Source organism: Hypomesus transpacificus, chromosome 10 (genome assembly GCF_021917145.1).
Source record: "Hypomesus transpacificus isolate Combined female chromosome 10, fHypTra1, whole genome shotgun sequence".
Taxonomy (NCBI): Eukaryota; Metazoa; Chordata; class Actinopteri; order Osmeriformes; family Osmeridae; genus Hypomesus; species Hypomesus transpacificus.
The window spans coordinates 4873026-4894766 of record NC_061069.1 but is presented as its reverse complement, the minus strand read 5'-3'; the positions used below and the strand labels follow the sequence as shown (position 1 = coordinate 4894766).

At 40.6% G+C, this 21741-nt stretch overlaps 3 protein-coding genes across 4 annotated transcripts; 2 read left to right on the top strand and 1 right to left on the bottom strand.

Moving 5' to 3' along the window:
* Nucleotides 1–953: 953 nt before the first annotated feature.
* Nucleotides 954–7196, top strand: klhl18 (kelch-like family member 18). Its single transcript, XM_047027319.1, has 10 exons — nucleotides 954–1132; nucleotides 2358–2488; nucleotides 3400–3540; nucleotides 3910–4108; nucleotides 4211–4371; nucleotides 4727–4863; nucleotides 5151–5373; nucleotides 5635–5739; nucleotides 6154–6265; nucleotides 6749–7196. Exons 1-10 carry the CDS (start codon nucleotides 998–1000, stop codon nucleotides 7133–7135), a joined length of 1731 nt encoding a protein of 576 aa, XP_046883275.1. The 5' UTR covers nucleotides 954–997; the 3' UTR covers nucleotides 7136–7196.
* Nucleotides 7197–7200: 4 nt separating this feature from the next.
* Nucleotides 7201–12937, bottom strand: bfsp2 (beaded filament structural protein 2, phakinin). 2 transcript variants are annotated; one of them, XM_047027322.1, is made up of 8 exons: nucleotides 12358–12937; nucleotides 11630–11712; nucleotides 11232–11388; nucleotides 10510–10671; nucleotides 10290–10418; nucleotides 9553–9788; nucleotides 9007–9086; nucleotides 7201–8574 (listed from the first exon to the last, which is right to left on the bottom strand). In XM_047027322.1, exons 1-8 carry the CDS (start codon nucleotides 12787–12789, stop codon nucleotides 8549–8551), a joined length of 1305 nt encoding a protein of 434 aa, XP_046883278.1. In that variant the 5' UTR covers nucleotides 12790–12937; the 3' UTR covers nucleotides 7201–8548. The 2 variants fall into 2 exon arrangements, with proteins under 2 accessions (XP_046883278.1, XP_046883279.1); XM_047027323.1 differs by having other exon boundaries at nucleotides 10290–10415.
* A 1727-nt stretch (nucleotides 12938–14664) lies between these two features.
* Nucleotides 14665–19903, top strand: zgc:136930 (uncharacterized protein LOC563946 homolog). Its single transcript, XM_047027321.1, has 10 exons — nucleotides 14665–14819; nucleotides 14895–15436; nucleotides 15683–15743; nucleotides 15854–15949; nucleotides 16496–16675; nucleotides 16912–17037; nucleotides 17981–18201; nucleotides 18333–18376; nucleotides 19447–19485; nucleotides 19750–19903. Exons 1-10 carry the CDS (start codon nucleotides 14730–14732, stop codon nucleotides 19803–19805), a joined length of 1455 nt encoding a protein of 484 aa, XP_046883277.1. The 5' UTR covers nucleotides 14665–14729; the 3' UTR covers nucleotides 19806–19903.
* The last annotated feature ends 1838 nt before the right edge of the window (nucleotides 19904–21741 follow it).

Sequence of the window (21741 nt, the reverse complement as noted above, 5' to 3'; positions counted from 1 at the left end):
GGAATGCTTGTGGCAAGCTAACTGGCTGGGTAGAGCGATGGGGAGTTTGTTAGCACTCAAAGTGTAGCTCTTAAACAGGGGCACTCCTAGGACATAAACTCGATTATAAAAAAATCCCCCAGCTGGGAAATGTTCGCGGTTTTCACAGTCCTGTAGAGGAGACCTTCATGAACACAATGACATCAAATTGAGGCTGTGGCATTGAAGTTCAGGTTAGTAGGCAATGGCTTAAAGTGCTCTCAGCCATTTACAGACCTCTTAAAATGGGAAAACCTCTGTGCCACATACGGGATGGTATTCACACAGGGATTGGCTCTAATTTGAGTGACAGGTTGATTCACCAATTGAAAAACTCATCTGGGAATTTAGATTTTTGTAAGGGGAGTGCCTAGATTTTACTGTCGCCGTTTGGCTTCCTAAACAGCAGTAGAATTACAAGTTTTTCTAAACCGCGTCGCGTACAGCATTACAGTGAGCTACACTGGTTTAAAACTACAGGTATATAAGGACAATTGTACCCATGAATTGTTTACTAGTAATATAATGTCATAATAAATCATAAAAGGTTCATCGATATGTGAGGCATGTTTATTATTTTAACGATTGAAAACGGATGTATCACAGACCGCTATCGTATATGTCGTTAAACAGAGGCTAATTACGCTAACGACTCAGTCATCAAACGAAAATTGACTACTGTTTTCGAAAGTAAATGTACTGATAATATCAGCGTACATCGTACTGTACATTAAATATCACAATTGTGTTTTTTATCACAATGTTAAATGAGCAATAAGTTCAGTTTGGCATTTGTTGACGCTTGGAACTCTCCGTTGTGATTACATTGAGAGCAGAACGTTTGTCCTCCCTACTTTTATCTTAGCAACACGAGGACATCCAAATTACAGAAAGGAAAACGTAGCTACGGAGACCCGTTTTGGACATTCCACGCCCCTAGTGTTCGCACATTTGATAGTGCTCCTTATTTCGATCTCTTATGACGATGGGTGACATGATATATGAGGAACTGGAAGATTTGATGCATTTTTCTGTCCACGATTTGCCAGGTCGGGGATATTCTGTTATGGAGGAGATAAGAAGACAAGGGAAACTATGCGATGTCACCCTTAAGGTAACGTTATATCAGGGGCAAAGCTAGCAGCAATATTCTTGCTAACTCGGCTAGCTCCATCTACAGACAGTACAATCGAAATTGATTGTGCGCTGCCGGGCTTGCTACAGTGGATATGGTTTACTAGTACTGGTTTTAAGTACTCTACCGATGTCATAACATGCTGCGATTTAGACCCTGTTATGATAATTGCAGTTGATGTTGAAATGTCATAGTCTAGCAAGCTAGAGCTAGCTAACAAGAATGAATGTCAACGTGAACTACTCTAGCCTGACGTTGACAGGGCAATCAGAAGTCTCAATTAGCTAGCATAGCTTGTAGAGTCTTTCAACTGTGATGTAATTAGCTAGGTATACCGTAGCAACTGCTGTATTGTACTCACCACAATGTTTTATAAGCACAATTATTACCAACATGTTTCTTTGCACTCTCTTTCGGCTAGCTTAACAAGCAGCAGCGAACTAGCTGAAAATCAAGCAAGCTTGAGCTAATTCAGTTCTTACTAGGGTCGGTGACCAACAGATGGCAGACACACTAGTTGCTAAAGGACCCAAGGTAGACATACCAGACAATGCTGCCTTTTAAACTTCATCAGACTATATTGGTGAAGTGTTTGGTTTCTAGTGTCTTTGAACTTAATTTTCAGTTTTTGCGAAATGAAAGTGTTGTCATGTGATGTTCACTTTACCCTTGCCCTCTGTGGAGGTGCAGTTATACTAATCAGCATTAAGCTGCTTCTAGACTATACAGTAGCTTACATGCTTACTCAGCACTACACCGTTACAGTTACTATGTCACAAGCCTATCAAAGCAATTCTGGTCACAGCAGGTATCTCTCACACGTGCCAAGTTAACTTTTGGGGGGGCAGTGGATGTCTTTGTATCTCCATCAGACATTTTATGCGTGCTTCAGCGTTAATTTACCTCTATGGAACATTATCGAACACACAAACGGGTTACAAATGAGCTTGACAGGCTAGTGCTGCAGTTTGTGCAAAAAGGCTAGATTACATTGGATATTTTTTTTAATAGGCCTTGTGTTATTTCCCCTTTTGTGTGCGTCACCAGAGGATGTGCACAGAGTGTGATACTAAAGACGCTTAGGGTACTTTTATCCCAAGGTCTTTTGTCCCAAGGTTTAATCCTAACCCTCACATCCTCATGGTTTAATCCTGCTGTACCAGTGTTGTCACATCATTGGCTGAGATATGCTTATGTATTACAGATTGGAGACCACAAGTTCAGCGCCCACCGGATTGTGCTTGCTGCTTCCATCCCATACTTTCATGCTATGTTCACCAATGACATGGTAGAGTGCAAGCAAGATGAGATTGTCATGCAAGGAATGGACCCTAGGTAAATCTCCTGTTTACTAAATGTTTCAATGTAACATTCATTGAAATGCAGTGGAGGCCCTCACTTGGAAATACACTCATGGTAGTATATGGTGCTACTAAATTGAAGGATTCTCAACGCCAGCCATGTTTAAGCGACCATAATGGCATTCATAATCGAATATTACCAGTAGTACACTGTCCTGTATAATGTCAACAAATTATAAGTGGTCAATCCATATAAGCAGATTGATGCCTTGCCAATTATATTTAGCCTAATCATAATTCCTTTTACTACACACTGCAGTTAAATATAAACATTTTATGTAATTCAAAATATTATGGTGTACTGTAATACAGGGGTCTTTCTGATTGTAGTATCTAATATGATATCCAATGTCATTAACCTTATTGGCTGCTCCTAATATTTATTTTTATTTTTTTGAGATGTCGACAATCTGATGAATTAATTAACGTTTTATTAATCAGTCAAACCCCAATACTGACAATATTTACGCCTGCAATCATAAATAAACACATTTTCTCTAATGCGCGAGTATTTGAATACCATCAATTATGGTAAGAGTTGAGAAAGGTTGCATACTGTTTAATAAGTATGCAACATAGTCAGTGTTTTCATGTCGCAAGAAAGAAAAAAATCACTGACTTGAAATTACATTCACATTATGATCAGAAATGTAGTCAACCTAAAATGACTGAAACAAAAAGTAAAAAAAGAATAAAGTGACTCAAATTATCAGTCACACAATGGCAATAATATATATATTTTTCAAAATATACACTGACACAGGACATGTCGACCAATGCTAATGATCTGTCTTGCTGCAATTTGATCCATACCTGGCTCAAATAATTATAATAATATAATTGCATTTGGATTACTTACCACTGGTTTTATTTGGTATTTTGCAGTGCCCTAGAAGCTCTAATCAACTTTGCATATAATGGCCATGTAGCCATTGACCAGCAGAATGTCCAAGTCCTCCTGATTGGAGCCAGCTTCCTGCAGCTCCAAAATGTTAAGGATGCTTGCTGCTCTTTCCTACAAGAGAGGTGAGTTGACCAAGACAAAACATCTGTTAATATACAATAATGTGAATACTTTAGCCTTATTAACATTTAAGTCTTAAATGATTTTGTCTAAATGATCTGAGAACCAAGCATTTTTATAACAGGTTTATACATAGCTCTTAGTTCTTACTGAGAAATGCTGCCACACTTCAGGATATATTAGGCTTGAGATTTAAGCAGTTGAATTGGGCAAACATGCCAACACGCTTGTCCTGACTGGACACCAATGCAATGCCAATCAGTCTTTGGTTCCTATTCAGTTATTGGCTGACCATCGGCTTTGTGGGAAGACACCTTAAGTGGTGTGCCAGTGGTGTGTCTTTCTCACTTCATACCTCTGCTGTTTTGCAGACTTCATCCCAAAAACTGTCTTGGAGTACGGCAATTCGCAGAAACCATGATGTGCACCACACTGTATGACACAGCCAACAGTTTTGTTCACCAGCATTTTGTGGACGTGTCCATGTCAGAGGAGTTCCTTTGTCTCCGGCCAGAGGAACTGTTGGAGTTGGTAGGCTGTGACGAGCTGAATATCAAAGCAGAGGAGCAGGCAAGTAATGGAGCCATACGTGAAGCTTTTTCAGGACAAATGCTCTCGAGATGCTGTTTTGTAAAGCATCTTTCAACCAAAGCTTCCGTTCCCTATCCAAAGGTGTTTGAAGCCGTTCTAGCATGGGTACGTCATGAATGTGTGGAGAGGGGATCTCTGTTGCCAGAACTGCTCTCCAAGACCCGGCTGCCTCTTTGTCGACCCCAGTTCCTGGCTGACCGGGTCCAGCAAGATGAGTTGGTGCGCTCCTGCCACAAATGCAGGTGATTAACCTTTAAAGTCTAATCGTTTTATTCATCAAGTGAATAGTTTAACACAAGGTCATTCAAAACAGTGACATTCTACGTACTAGGCATACAAAAAAAGATTAGTAGGCATAAAACAACCTGAGCAAGAGCTTGACGGTGTCATATTGCCTCCATAACCCAAAACATATCCAGTTTGTATCTAATAGCATTTTAAAGGTTACATTATAGTATAATATATTTGAGAAAGTTTGTCTGTTTGTTGATTGGTTGACTGTGAACAGTGAGAGGGTGCTATTTCTTTTGATGATGGTCTCTTGCTGGATAGATGCAGAGGAAAATGTAACTTACAACCTTTTTGTTTCTCTAACAGGGATCTTGTTGATGAGGCAAAAGATTTTCACCTCATGCCAGATCGGCGACCTCATCTTGCAGCCTTTAAGACACGGCAAAGATGCTGCACCTCTATTGCAGGGTTAATTTATGCTGTAGGCGGACTCAATACTGCAGGTGAAAATTATTTGATTTGGATATACACTATCTGGGAACTGGGAAGAGTATTTCCAGTGCCTTAGTTATATTAAAGTAATAAATCTTGTTAGCAATGGTACACCTCCCCATGTTATGATAATGTTAAGACTGTTCAACCATGTTTTTAAACAGGCATCAAATATATGGTATTATGTACCAAGATAAACATCTCCTACCTTAAAACAACTATTGAAGATACTAGACTGGTAACTGACTGACTTGGCTTGTCTTGCATTGAATATAGATGTTTGTTTTTTTTTACCCAGGTGATTCATTGAATGTAGTTGAAGTGTTTGACCCAATTGGAAATTGCTGGGAAAGATGTCAGCCAATGAAAACGTCACGAAGTCGAGTAGGTGTAGCAGTTGTGAACGGCTTGCTTTATGCCATTGGAGGATACGATGGTCAGTCTCGGCTGAGCACTGTGGAGGTTTACAACCCAGAAACGGACACCTGGACACGTGTTGCCAGCATGAACAGCCAACGAAGGTAAGATGTTTCTGTGAACCAGATCTCGACTTCCACACTTCACACCCATTTAGCTGTGTATGTCAGTGCACAGCTGTTTCTCCTGCTTGATAACCTCACCCAATTTAGATATGACCTCTCTGTTTACTTATATGCCTATAACATCATTGGTTAAAGGTTGAGTGATTTGATCCAATTTGATAAGATTTATGAAAGCGTGTCAGCAAATGTACCTTTTTTTGTCTCCATCCATGATCTCCTTTCTCCTCTTTTTAAATGCAGTGCAATGGGAACAGTTGTTGTGGATGGTCATATATATGTCTGCGGAGGCTATGATGGTAAATCTTCTCTCAACTCTGTGGAGTTCTACTCTCCAGAAACAGACAGGTAAAAAGCTTCCAAACTTCATGTAATCTAGGGCTTTCACAGTGCGTTTAAACAGTAATTGACAACATTAATTATGTTATGAGGATTTTTGTCAAGTGGTCAGAAGCCACCCACAAACCTTGTAAGTTCCATTATATATTATTAATTCCTAATGAGGAAACAATTAAGTTGTGTATTGGAAGAAAAAAAAAGATGGTGGCTACTGTTAATGCTTCGCAAATCCCTCGTAAATTGTTAAGGTAAATGTGTTATATTATTTCACAGATTCTTTTATGGACAAAACTTACATATGAATCACAAATCGATAACTTAAATAGTTGGTGTCAAAATACCAATGTTGTATCATCCCTTACACAAATAAACAGATCCTGACATCTGAATGAATGTGTTATGCCGTGTCGTCCATGTGTACAGGTGGACAGTAGTAACAGAGATGAATGCCAGTCGCAGTGCAGCAGGGGTGACAGTCTTCGATGGAAGGATTTTTGTATCCGGAGGACATGATGGTTTACAAATCTTCAACACGGTTGGTATTTGATTTGTGTAATCAACATAGGGGATGATGTGGTGGAAAGGAGGGGTGAAATGGTAACTGGTTTAATGGAACTGGCCTAATTCCATATTGAATGAAACCATTAATTAAACTGAGCATTTAAGTGGGGTGTTTAAAATGCAGCTTTGATTCAAGTTGTAGTCGACAGTCACATATCCTCACTACTGCGAAAGCTACGCCAATTGCTCTGGGCTTTTGAAAGCTTACATTTACATTACATTTAGTCATTTAGCAGACGCTCTTATCCAGAGCGACCTACAGTAAGTACAGGGACATTCCCCCGAGGCAAGTAGGGTGAAGTGCCTTGCCCAAGGACACAACGTCATTTGATGTGGCTGGGAATCGAACTGGCGACCTTCAGATTACTAGCCCGATTCCCTAACCGCTCAGCCACCTGACTCCCAGCTTAGATTGACTTTAGCCTGTTTTTCTCTTTACACTCAAACCATCTTGCAGGTGGAATTCTACAACCATCACACAGCTCTTTGGCACCCTGTGGCTGGGATGATGAACAAGCGCTGTCGTCATGGGGCCGCTGCCCTGGGAAGCCACCTATACGTGGCAGGAGGTTACGACGGCTCCGGTTTCCTGAGTGGGGCAGAGGTGTACAGTTCTGTGGCAGACCAATGGAGCCACTTGGTGTCCATGAACACACGGCGCAGTCGAGTCTCATTGGTGGCCAACTGTGGAAGACTTTACGCAGTTGGTGGTTACGATGGACAGTCAAATCTGAGTTCAATAGAGATGTATGACCCTGAATCTAACCGTTGGACTTTCATGGCACCCATGGTTAGTCATGAGGGTGGGGTAGGGGTGGGTTGTATACCCCTTCAGCCTGCCTAACCCAGCAATCCACCGAAATAAGCCTGTAGTTTTATTTTTGACTGGGTTAAAAAAAAAAGAACTTTGTAAAGATCCATGAACAAGGATGAGGCAGCTATGCTCTGTGTACAAGGTACTACAGATCCAGTTGTGCTTCACATTCTAAGCCTGCTACGCCAATACCTCTGAAATGGTAGTGGTGAATAAGTGCATACATTATATGAATGAACAAGCCTGGGTTTTATGATCATGTCTGAAGGTTTGGTGGGGTTTTTAATTCCTCTCTGTAACTGGAGTGATTTAAACAAACAGAATGGGATGTAGACAGAGGTTTGAACAGGACTTCAGATCTAATGTTCACCGAAAGGTACAGCGACATGTTATTGTGGCAATTAAGCAGAACTGGAAAAAATGAGTTCTGCTATTCTTTTAGTGCAGGGCAACCACATAATTTCAAGTTGTTTGCTAAAGGACGTAGTTTAAATAGTTTTTAAACTGGGAGAAAATTATGTGAATTCAGAATTGAGTACATTGGTATAGGCAACAGTTAGGTGTAGGGGCCAAAATCAAGCACATACTTGTGGTAAAAAGTCCATGTAGCTAATTATACCTATGTTAGGTAATTTGCGCAATGTAATAAAGTCCTTTAGTCAGTGCTCAAATTGCGACAAAATATTATAGTTTATTCCCATCTGGTTTTGAACAAATGTAACCTTTCTGATCAACTGGTGGAAATTAGCATCTTTGTGATGTGTTTTAGTCAAATTTCTTTGATAACAAGTGCAAATGTGCAAACTGTGTACAAGTTGGGAAAGCTGCTTATCTTCTTCCAGTTTGTCGTCCAATGTAGGGCTCAAACTAGGAATAATCTAATTGAGCTATGTTGTGGTGCTCAAAACGTCTTAATTGGCAGTTGTGATGTTTTGTTGTGTAGAAAAATGGTAGCCACCTGTATTCCATGTTCCAAACAAAATGTGGCTTTGGTGAGCAGCAATGCTGTTGTTGCTTACACGTTAACTAGGATGTGGGGGACAAACTATTATTGTGGCTTGATTAAAATATTTAATACAAATGCATGAGGTTAATATTACTAAAACTACTACTACTACAAGGGCATTCCACAATGTTCGTACATTCTTATATTAATGGCTTGAAATAGTATTGAACCCTTTTGTAGGTCGTGGCTCTTAACCTTCCGTTGTGGTGCTACACACCATGGGGCTTCAGCACAATAGATGGACAGGACGTTTTTTAAGAGACAGGAGGATTTTTTTAAGTTGGTCCAGGATGACAAACTGCACAAACTATCATTTTGTAGAGAATATCATTTTTATTTACTCATTGTGACATGATTGTTAGTGGATTAGGATATCTTCAGTTAGCTTGGATTGATCATACTTATGGTCATGTTCACTATGTTCATCAAGCACACCTCTACTTACTACCAGATGGGCTGGAACCTGAAGAGAAAAAAACAATTTTGCCACGTTCAAAAATGAGTCTATTGACCCCTTTTTTACATGAATAATTAACATAGAAGTTGATGTAGGTTTTAATTTTGGACAGAACTACAGTATGTGTCATTTGTAATATCAGGTGTGCTATCAACACTGGAAACCTAAAACAGTCGTTTTAGCCGTTAAAGTCTGGGACCACTATTTGAAATATTTCTCATTTCTGTGGTTATCCAAAGAAAAAAAGGGAATTGTTAAAGTTAACTGGGCTGCATTTCCGATAACAACACATCTAACTGTGTGCTATTATGAGGATGGTTACTAAAAAAGAAAGTAGCAGAAGAAACGTACATAGTTAAATATTCCAAATAAACGTGAATCAAGTGTTGTTGCTATTGATGGTGCAGTATGATTATTATTCATGTTACCAAACAGTACCTTGATAGGCTTTGTTTCCTTGAGGATCCAAAGGAGGAACAGTTTGATTTCCCTCTGGCTCTGATTGGTTGCCAGACCACCTGTTGAGGCAGTGTTGTGTTACATTTCCCTTCATGAGCAGTGTTTGCTTGGCAAACCTTTCTCGGACCAAGGGCTTACTAATCTGACCCATTTCAAATTGTTAGACTCCTTCAAGCATTATTGTCTAGAATAAGCTACCAAAATAATGCATTCACTGGGAACAAAGTCAACTATATCCTCGTCTCTGCATCCATCCCACCTGCCATTGTGGTTATCTACATTTACATTTAGAAGACGCTCTTATCCAGAGCGACTTAAAGTAAGTACAGGGACATTCTCCCCGAGTCAAGTAGGGTGAAGTGCCTTGCCCAAGGACACATCATTTTAACGGCTGGGAATCAAACCGGCAACCTTATGATTAATAGCCCAACTCTGTAACCGCTCAGCCATCTGACCCCCTACATAATTGCCGTGTGTGATATATTGTATGTTCAGCGTTAAAGCGTCTGCGGCCATGCAACTCACATGGAGGGATGGTAACGGCTCTCCTCTCCGTCCAGGATGCCGTGGTACATTCCAATCTCCTGCTCCAGACGCATCTTGTTTCCAAATAAGGTCTCGTAGTCACGGCGCTGTTGCTCAATGTCGCTGCGGACGTCGCCCAGTTCCAACTCCAGTTTACCAACGACAGAGCCCAGGTTCTGAAGCTCTATGTCATGCCAGTGCTTAGCATCACAAAGGGAGTTTTCCAAACCTCGTTTCTGTGAGCAAAAATAATATAAAGATGTTTATCGAATGCATAGACAGAAATGTCTAAATCAATGACTATACTCACCCGAGTACAGACACTGAAGTAGTCATGTTTGATACAAAACATACGTTGCAAACTTTGACTTCCTAAGTTCAGTGACCCATCCGCATTGACTAACTTTTCCTATTGTATTTGTTTTTGCCAAATATCAAGCCTTATGTATCTTACAACACATAAGCCTTTGTCTTATGTGTTTTAGTGGATGATCTTTTCCCAAAGGCATCTTTCCATCCTCCCTACTTTGATGACTAGTTGATCTGAAATGATTGGATTGGTGACACCCATTCAATCATGTTACATCATTGTTTCTTTCAAGAAGGGAATGAATAGGCAAGATGATATATGTAATTGATGGAAATCACTTCACTAAGTGTTAGGTGGTAGGTCTTGTCTCTGTTGGTCGCTACAGCACATTGTGAAAAGTTTGCAATGGAGACAGCAGAATACGTACAAGTGCTCTGATCGACTCCGTTTCAGCCTGTAGACTCTGGATCTTACAGCCAGCATCATTACACTCTATCTTCAAAGTCTCCAGCTGTTCCTCTTCCCGACTCAGTTTGCTGTTCACTGTTTCTGCCTGCTGAGCACACAAACACACAACCTTATCTTTAGATCCAATATATACAGTTCACAAAGTATTTCCTTATTTTCGCCTTGCAATCCTTCCAAACCTTGTTTTCCAAGTAGGCATCGGTTTCAGCACGGTTCTTCTCAATGACTTTCTCCCAGTGAGAGCGAATGTAGGCCAGAATCTGGTCCAGACTGGTTTCTATTGGAGCATCAGGCTCATCCACCTCACGACCTGCCATCTGGTTGTAGAGGACTCTCACGTCCTGTAGGGGGTAGAAAACATGCTGTTTGCACAAATATCTTCCTGTTTCCTGAGGCTACTCCTACTGGTGTTCAGAGATGTATACAGTATGTCAGAAATGTCTAGAACATCCAATTAATTATGTATAGCTGCGTCTGATTAGGCATGTGGAAAGGTCCATGTAAATTATTCAAGAGAAGAACCTGTTGTATGTCATCCTGACACTAAAATGTATCTTCCCTTTACATAGCTAGTTACTGGTCTATACTGACTGTCAAACAGTGCTCATGACTGTGTTTACCAATTACAGTAAGTAATGCACAACCCATTGATTATTTCCAGGAAGGCAATCTTTCAAGGAATATTCTTATGAATCTTTCAATTATGTTGAACTTGGGCATTCATTCATAACTTACAAAACACAAATATCCATATCTCATCCATTTATTCTTGTTGTTTGTGTTATTGTTGTTTATGTATTGGGATCCTCTTTAAACATGTATTGAAATGACCTCCTTACCTAAGTAATACAGGAACCTAAGAATAATGTCCAAGAATCCTTCAAATGATTTTGGCACTGACCTCCTCGTGGTTGCGTTCCAAGTCTTGGAGCTCGAGTCTCAGGCTCTCAATCTGGCTGTTCAGGTCGGTTTTGGTGAGGTCTGCATCATCAATGACCTTGTGCAGAGAACTGATCTCCTCCTCCACAGCCTTCCTAAAAGGCTGCTCATTGTCAAACCTACAGGAAGTAAGAGGAAGATGAGATGCATAAAAGAGAGAGATTCAAACAGTATTCGTTTAACCTTCGTCATCTGCAAAACTTGTATAATACTAAATGTAAATAGGTCTGATACCGTTTCAAAACAATTAGACTAGCTAAACAGGGGTTTTGGTCTGTATGGTAGTGTTATAGTGATTTATTAGATTATGTCATGCTGGTCTCCACACACACAGAGCAAACATGAGAATCAAGTTCTTACCTGTCCTTGAAGTCCTCAGCGTTAGCTTGTAAATTTTCCGTCTGAAGCATGAGTCTGGCGTTGTCAAGGATTGCTTCACTGACCTGCAGAAGGGATTGCGATGTATCATTCCATCCTCCAGGGAACAGTAGATAGTATGGAGTGAACCTTACAATAAGATCCTTAGCCTAGTATTTGGATTTGTGTACTGTGACTTAACAGTAAACTTCTGCTGCCATGAAGAAGGTAAACTCCTTTCAATTCACCCAGAAACATCATCAAGAAACCTTCTTTAGTCATGCAGCATAAACAAAGAGCAATTCCTTAATAAAACTAAGACAGCAAATTTACTGTGTTACTTATTTTAGGGTGGTGCACATATGCATTTTTTTTTTACATGATTACATTTGTTCCTAATGACAGGAGATGTGAAATAAATATTTTTGTTAAGTTGACATACATCTGTCTTTCAATATGTAATGGATGATTAAGTATATCAGTCTCTATAAGCATCATTAGTAGTAGTACTTATGAGTTTTGTGGGAAGTCTCTTACTGTGATAATGTAGTTATGTATGTATGTAAACCGTTGTACTCTACTCTTTGAATACCATATTTAAATGACAACTGGAAAGTTATAGCGCACACATTTTGAGGTTGAGGTACTGCCATAAGTAAGTTCTCTGCTTATATATTTGTTTTCAAAGTTTGGACATCAATTCCTGGCCCCATCTGCTCACCCTGCCCTACCTGTCTGTAGACGTCCTCCCAGTCTTGTCTCAGCGGGCCCCATGCCCCGGCACTCAAGGCTTTCCGATCAAGGCAGTGTCTTATCTGCTCTTCCAGCTGCTGGTTAAGTTGCTCCAGGGCGTGCACCTTGTCCCTGTACTCCATCAGGCAGCCATTGAGGCCCTGGGAGCCCCCCTGCTGGGCTCTGTCACAGGTCCGAGGCAGGACCGGTGCGGCACTGCTTCTCAGGCCCTGCAGAAACACACTGCTGATCCCGAGGGCGCGTCGCGACACCCGCGTGCCCAGGCTGGAGGCGCCGCCTGTGGGTGCCGTCCCTACAAACACTCCTCTTGGTGCCGTGGTGACGCCCACCGTACCGATCCGGGTCCCGGCCGAACGCTCTGTGGCGGAAGCCTGGCCTAAGAAGGATGATCTGCGTCTCGGCATAGGCATGTTGTTCCCTGTTTCTTGAAAAGAGAGGGTGAGAACAGTGTGTGTTTATGGTCAGCAGGCTAAGCTAGTCACCCATGGACATAGCTATGGTTCAGAGTGCAGGTGGGGTGGCTTGTTGTGTCAAACAGCCAGAGCCCATGTGTGCGTCGGCCTTTATTGTAGGCAGGCCTTCTGGAAAGCAGGAGCTTTTTGTTCCCAGTGGTATTTGTGTTGTTATTGTGTGTGTGTGGCCTGGTTGCTGGGGTTTGGGAGCTCTTTGTTTTTGAATACTAGTTGCATTTTGACTGCCTCAGCACTGAAGCCCTCTCAGGAAAACTCTATGTAGTTCCAGCTTACTATCTCACCCCATCCACTAGCACCCTCTGGCACAAGGCTTCACCCCACTGTACTAACTACAGTGTGTGTCTAAATATACAGGTATTGTCTTTATCTAAAAAAGCGTTCCATCATCATTTTGATTCCAAAGAGACTTCCATCATTTCTTTCTTTTTCTGTGCAGTACTGTTTGTTATGACTGCTGGCTGGTTTCTATTGGGATTGTCATGGTGGTAGCTCATCTTGTTTGATAGCAGTTGGTGATTTTATTTTGTTGCTTTCAGTACATTTACATTTAGTAAATGTACCTTGTCATTATTGTAACAGTTGCATAATATCCCGACGGTATCCACAGATACTGATTTGCTAGTGGTATTGAATGGGAAGACGTGCAGAACCAACCATGATGGCAAAGGCTAATTACAGTTTGAATTCAGGTCTCATCATTCAGGCACAAAGTGACTCATTATTTCTCATTAATAAGTTTATGACCTTCTTCAAGGGTGACTCAAGACATACTTCTCTTTTTACCAAGCCTTCTTTGAGATCAGTTGACAACGATATGATTGTGTTTTTATCCGTACATTTATCTTGATTCAGAAATGGCTCTTACTATCTTAGATATTATCTTCATATATATAAGCAAAGTCTGACCTGACTTTACATCGAGGCGAATCAAACATTGCTTCTGCTAATAGATTATACATTTGAACAGTAATGTGTCAAAAGTGGTCTCTGCTATTAGATAAGTATGTCATCCTGCCCCTTTACATTCAATCACCTGTCTAGGATGGGCAGACTCCCTGCTTTATTAGTGCTGAGGTTATTATCTATTACCTGTCATATTCAGCAGCTGGATGCCTTCAAGACCAGACAAGGCTTTTTGTGAATTCTAGCTTTTATAAGCGTCAAACATAAGGCACTGATAGCGTGCCAATTACTCCACTGAACATCTGCTGTAGTATCAGTTTAATCTTAGGCATTCAGTTACTCTGACAACGAGCATTGAGTTAAAATACTGCACAGAACTGAAATCAACTCACACAACCCTTGCATTAACTAATTTACCTGAGAGTAATGTCATGTAGTTGAAATGTGATGACATTTTGAAAACCAACATCAGTTAAGCAACAAGAACACATGTAAGTACAGTTTGCAGGAGAGCAAGTCTTAAGTGTTGTACTGTCTTATCATTATTTTTTGTAAAATATATAATAAACTTAGCTGACTTTATTGAGAAACTACTTTTCCCTTACTCTTAAGATCTCTTTGCTCTTATGGCTACTGTTGTAAAAAATTGGTGGAATGAGAAGAGTAAACTAAAAGACTGAGGTACAACTAATCTCATGTGAAGACTTGAGAGATGCAGAACCTTGTATGACCTTGATGGAATCAAGCATGCACAGTAAATCTCAATAGCTGTTAGGCAGAGTGGTGCAAATACACTCTTGACAGCAAATAGTGGCGTCAACCCCATTCCTTTACTCTCCTCCCACTTTCTGTCTTACTCTCTTCTTGCTCTGCTCTATAAAAACCCACACTCGTTAGTTGAATTCTGCACTCTAGCTCTCATTGGCTTTCTGTCTCAGATTATTGTGCTACTGTAGTCTTTAGCTTCTCAAAACATGTCTTACTCCTCAAGAATGTCGAGTGGTGGTGGGCTGGGCCTCTCTAGTAGAATGGGAGGCAGTGGGGCTAGGCTGGGGTTAGGTTTGGGAGGAGGTGGAGGAGCAGGAGGCTTTGGCATGGGATTGGGCCTGGGAGGAGGACTTGGGATGGGGCTAGGAGCTGGGATGGGGCTGGGAGCTGGGATGGGGCTGGGAGCTGGGATGGGGCTGGGAGCTGGGATGGGGTCAGGGTTTGGCTTGGGTGCGGGATCTGGGGGCGGACTAGGATTTGGGGGTGCTCTGGCTAGTGGTGGTGGTGGTGGAGCGCTGATGGCCAGCCCCGCGTTTGCCATGGGCCGCACTATGGCATCAGGAGGAATCAGCGCTGGTTCCGCACTGGCCATAGGGCCTGCTTTGGGCCCCACCTTGGCCCCTGTGCTGACCCGGGCTGCTGAGAAGCACACCTTATCTGGGCTGAATGAGCGCTTCTCCTCGTACATGGCCAAAGTGAAGGCCCTCCAGCAAGAGAACACTTATTTGGAAGCCAGGCTGTCCCAACTGACCGGGGGTACTGATATGGGGCCGGAGGCCTCCATAACCACGACAGAGTGCGAGACACAACTCAGCGAGTACCGCATCACCCTAGAGGGCCTCACCCTCGACACCGTCAAACTGGAGATTGAGCTTGACAACATCCGTGGATCAGCCCATGAGCTCAAAGCCAAGTAAGTGTACATTTTAGTGCCATGCTGCACCCAATGTGAGCAATTGTATTCATGTAATTATATGGGGAAAAAACAGACCAGGTAATGCATTCTTTAAATTCATATAACTCTCAACAAGTGAACCGCAGTATAACAGGTTTATCTGTACACAGGCATATACAGGTTGTACAGTAAACAAGTTGGCCAAAAATGTACATGATTACAGAAATATATACAGAAATAGAGAAAGTTTACTGACATTTGCAGATTTGACTTCGAACAAGGTGTGAAATTCCAGCTTGAATCGGACATTGCTGCCATGAAGAAGGTAAAATCCGGAACCATTAGATAGCAAAGAAAATATTAATAATTCAATACATCTGAATGTAAATGGTAAGGCATGATGTTTGAATGCTTATGCTGCTATTGCTTCTTAAGGACGTAGAGGTAGCATCAGACCTACGCATTGATTTGGATGCCAAGTACAGCAGCTTGAAGAATGACCTCGAGTTTGTCACCAAGACACAGGATGAGGTACTGACAGCTAAACGTACCCCTTATATGACTCTGAGGAGGTTAGATAAACACAATATTAGTATAGAAGATGCAAGGTTTATTAAACTATATGTATTCAAAGTGGGTCTATGATAAAACACATACATACGTGAATGTGGCACCACACCATGTATTAGTATATGTTGTTGTTGTTATTATTTACTCCTTTGTAACAACAAGTAAAGGTGTGGGGAAGGGAAGGATCTGCTTGTCTCTGTATTAAAGCCAAATGCATGCAGCTACTTGCAGTACACATACGCCAGATGTCACTGTTGTTCAGAACAGGTTTTCCGTGTATCAGCCACAATGTTTTGATTTGCATTGCTTTAAGATATCTCCATTCCCCTCTCCATCTCCCTCTTTAATGAGGTAAAATAAAGAGGGATTTAAAGGATCAACATGAAACATGTATGATTTCAAGTTATAAATACTTCAAGCTGAAGTTGATAATAGCATCACCTAACCTAATCCAAAGACTGCCATTTGTCCATATTCTATTCATATCGACTACCTGTGTCAACACAGGAACTGTCCACTCTACAGTCCAAACTGGGGACTACAGCTATGGACACGTCTGTGTCCATGATTGAGGTGGACACAGGCAAGTCCTTCGACATCTCCTCGGCTCTCAACAAGATAAGGATGGAGTATGAGAAGTCTGTGCATCAACATCGGGAGGAAGCCGACGCATACTACAAGCTGAAGGTATGGCGTGGACACGACTACTGAACATCCTCTTTCCTTCTGGTCAAGTCAGGTGAACTTCACTCACCATTCACAATGCTCTGTAAATCATTATAAATTTGACACGACACAGGCATTTGAAACAAACGTTTCAAAGTCCTTTTAAGTATCATAATTATGATTCCACATTAAGACCACAATGTATATGTTCTGTGAATGGTCATTGTATTAAACACTGTTACACTGACACATTACAGATGGATGAGATGCATGCCGTTAACGCCAAGAGTTCTGAGGCCATCTCTTCCACTAAACTGGAGATTGCTGGGTCTAGGAAAGAATTGCAGACTCTTAGTTTAGAACTTCAAGGCCTGGTCTCTGCTGTGAGTAAACCTTCCATTTCCTACCTTCATATATCATACACCAACAACCAGGCTTATGCTACTATATTTGCAAAGGGTCCATGTCAGGCCCATTCATACTAAACAGGTTACATTACCATGTTGTTGCTGTTTTAACAACATACAAATTTAACAAAAAAGCAAGACCGTGACATTTTGACATCACTAATAGTATACAAGTACGTCCATGCTGTTATGATATCAATAACGGCACACAAATATCACTAAAAGCATGATTTGAGAAAAGATTTGAACTCTCATCTTGCCACTTAATTCATTCATTTTAGTATGTGTTTTTAAATAAAGTGCTAAAGAGCTGTTACATGGAGCCAAATCCACTGTCTTATCATTTCAGAAACAAATCGTGTGAACAGATTTGTTAGCAAGGCCTTTGACAACTGTTCAACTTCACATCTCAAAGTTAAGCAGTTACAGGAATTAACTGCTTTGACCCCAATTTCCAGCGCAAGCCAGCTTATCAATGTACGTTTAAAAAATCACAACAGGAAGTCACCAACCAACTAAAACGGAAGTGGTGAATCATTTGAAAGTACCTATCATCCTAGATGGTATGGCTGCTACAAAGTTGTTCTTCCACACGAGGAGTGTACACTTTTTTGTACAATAGTTACACTAAATGTTCATGTAGAACTGCTTTAAAATACAGTTTTCAATAGGTACCATATGGTACCATTTAAGGTGAGGTAAATGGTGGCTTCTATTCTTCAAATATGTTTAAATACTGAATGGTAGAATAGTGTAGGTTACAACCCAAGCTAATTGTTTAACCCTGCCCATCCCTAATTTGATCATTAAATGTGTATCCACCCGCAAAATACAGTAGTTCAAACAAGACTCTTTGTTTTCTTGTGTGGGTCTCACAATCCTCCACTTGTTCCTCTCTCTTCCCCATCCCTGTCATCAGAATGTGTCCCTAGAGCAGAGCTTAGCGGAGGCCCAGGCTCAGTCCAGCGTGGGCCTGGCTGAGTACCAGGCTCAAATCGTCAGCCTAACATCAGCCATTGAAGTGGCAAAATCCGACCTCCACAAGCAGATCTTGGCTTACCAAGAGCTTCTGGATGTCAAGCTGGCTCTCGATGTGGAGATCTCTACATACAGAAAGCTGCTTGAAGGAGATGACCTCAAGTAAGTGGAACCAATAGCATTGTTATTTCATAGCAAAATTCCATTAGCTTTAGAGCTAGAGGTTAACATGCATAGCATGGCTTGTTATGTTGCTAGATGCAAATTTAATTTAATAATCCTCCTCTCCCCAGATTGTCTGACACTGCCTTCACAGAAACCTCTTACACTTTCTCAGGTAGGATAAATTCATCCATTACCCCACTCATTGTTTTATTTTGGAATTTGTCTGCTGAGCTAAGGGAGCGCTTGAAAAGTAAAGCCACTGACCACATAGTAACTGCCACAACCTTCAAGTTATCAGGGTTTGTTAAATCAGGTGTAATTACCCTTTAATGCTGTAGGGTAGAGAAGATACTATATTTTCCACAGTGAAGCACACTACAAGGGGGGAATTTAATCTAAAACTTGATCTACATTCAAGTGCACTGTACACTGTGCTATATCCTCCACCCCTTTGTCCATCCCATAAAATGTCAACCCCTCTAAGATCAATCAGTCAAGAAACTTCTGGACTAGGAAATATGTTTTGAAAGCACAACTAAAGTGAATACACTGTGTACTGAAGCCTGATATTTTTCTTGAGGAAAAGCATGCAAACATAGCTTTGCTGTTTTCCTATTTTTTGTGAACTTTTTAACACCAAAGGATGTAGTTCGTCCATGTATTCTCTCACTGAGAGATGCTATTCAAAACATGCTTAAAAGGACTGTGTAGAGCAAACAAGTAAAAGTTGCTGAAGCCATCTCCCCTTAAACCTATGGGAGGATGTTTGCAAGTTAGATACAAATATCATTTACAGATATTATATTCCTCCAGTAAACAGTCTGCCCGAAGCTTGAATCAATCCTTCTTGATGCACTGTCAAGTCAAAAGCCCTGGGGGAGTGGAGAGGGTGGATGGAACCTTCATTCACCTGCACATTCCCATCTCTGCAGGCTGGGACGCTTTGCACTCCAGCACCCCCCAGGGCTCCCTTTTATCCCCTTCCCCTGAGCACAGTGGGCCTAGATACGCCCTTAAAGGCAAGTTCACACTAGAACTGGTCTGAAAAAGGATTCCATTGCTCTTCTTAACATGCTCATTGAAGACCGCTTAATATGCTCATCGAAGACTCAGGAACTCACCACCGGATAATCATTCTACCCAACACACAAATTGTATACACGTTTGAGGCAAAACTAAAGAGCACTTGCTTTTTCTCGGGCTCTCTCTTATTTTGTACATCTCTCTTTTATCTCTGTTTAGCTGCAGGTGGGAGTATCCAGGTCAAAGAGATTGTTACAGGTTAGACCTTCCGTTTGTAATTGTTCATAATTGTCCATATTTAGAGGCGGTTTGTTCTGCTTGTTAAGATACATCTTAAATGATGATGAGGACTGTAACTGTAAATTTACCTCAGTATCAAAATAACCTTGCTGCCAGCATAAGGTTAGAACAGTACCAAAGGCACATAAGCTCATGACAGATTCCAAGCTAAAAGTGATTTCATTCATGTATCAAACCTAACTTCTAATGTGTTATTTCTTTTTCTCCTCTGTAAAACCTTAGAACATACGGAGACATCAGTTATTTCTGAATCAGCGGATGAATCAGAATCCAACTGATCTTCTCTGGGTTCCCTGGAGGCTAGGTCTTCCTTCAGTCTAACCCATCAGCTTTCTGTATGACAAGCTCCTGTACCAAATAAAAACGTATCATGAACCGTTAAATGATTTTCTTGACTTAATTAGCCAACAAATGATAATGAGATATTTGGTTATTTTTCATGCTATTGTTTTATTTGAATAGACGAAAATTACTTACTTATGAACCACTAAAGATACATGGTATTTTGTTATTTATTGGGCATTAAATTCTACATTACTTTAGGATATGTAGCTAAGGAATAGGATTAGTAATATAAGAAACCTTGAGAGTAAAGATAATTAGTAGTTCAGGAAGTAAACAAAGGAAGTTTGTTCCATCTCTAACAGGGTTGTTTTTGTGGTTTGAGCTTCTCATGCAATGCCTCATGAAAGGTACACCGCACAATGTTCAACAGCATAGATAGACAAAGTGAGTTCTTTTTTTCCACATCAATTCCCCCCCCTTTACTGTCACGCAATCCTCTTGTCACATCTGTTGTCACCTGATAATATGACCAACATATGAAACACAAGATTTCCTTTCTGTTTATCTTGCATCAGGTCAGAGCTGGAATCAACTTCAACAAAATATGATCCAGAATGTTTCTATATATATAACTTATATAAGATTCTATATACAGACATAACATACTGTAAATGTACAGAGCCTAATATATGCTGAAAGTAAAGTGCGGTGAAAGTACAGTGCAGTGGTTTTGTGTCTCATGTTTGGGATCTTTGTGATACTGCTACTGTTTTGAATGTGTTTGCTTTTCCTTTATGTTAAAAGAACTTACAGGATTGTCATAGTACATATGTTGACCTGTAAAAAGAAAGAACATGTGCAAGTTCTCGTGTCAGCATGCACAGCACCCTGCCAACCACGCTTTTGACCACAACGTGCCTGGTTGGTTATTTTAAAGTCTGAAAGTACATTCTGTGACTTTGGCCTCCAAACACCTAACCATATTGTGGACTGGTAGTTGGTTAGATGGGACACATATTTTTTTTAACCTATAGACCTTTTAGAAATTCTGATCTTGTTGTTTTAGCAAAACAATTACTGGTAATAAATAAAGCAAAAAATGTATTTCATTTACACTCCATCATAAACCATGTTGCTAACATACATTTATTTACATTTATTCGTTTAGCAGACGCTTTTATCCAAAGCGAACATACAATGACAATTGATTTTAAATGTTGCAAAATGTGTTTTCACATGAGCTTTACAATGACAACTGATTTTAAATGTTGCAAAATGTGTTTTCACATGAGCTTTACACAACTTCCTGAGAGACAGATGCAGATGGCGTGACAAGTTGTTTTTGTGTCTGATGGTCTTCCGCCTTTTTTGTCTCGTGTCCAAAGTCACGTTAAAAAAGGTGTCAACTGTCACAACCATAGCCTTCACAGAGAGAGAAGGGTTTTCTGTATTGTTTCTGTATAGTTATTATTACATTTATTGATGTCCCTTTACGTAGTACAAATTAGAGTTAAACGTTTTGTCCTTGTGAAGAGAACCCCATTGTGGGTTACAGTACAAATAACAATAGCATGAAAAACTACAAACCCTCTGTCTGGTAAAACTATCTGTGCAAGGTTACGCGAAGAACACAAAGGGAAAGTGAGAAAGAATAAAATGAAAATAAAATAGAACAGTTTTAGCTGTTCTAAACAATACCACTTGGCACAGTGAACACTTGACTCTGCATCTTATTTCAGAAAAAAAATGCCTAACTATCTTATCACCAGAAGGACAAGGTTCAATTACCTTTGAGAAATCTAAAATATGCCCTGAGACAAGAAAATACTGTATGCATTCTTCTGCAGAAGATTAAAGACGAGTTAAGGCAAGCACAGAGACGCCCAAATATGATTTTAAGATGATATCAGCTATGCAGTTGTCATCTGT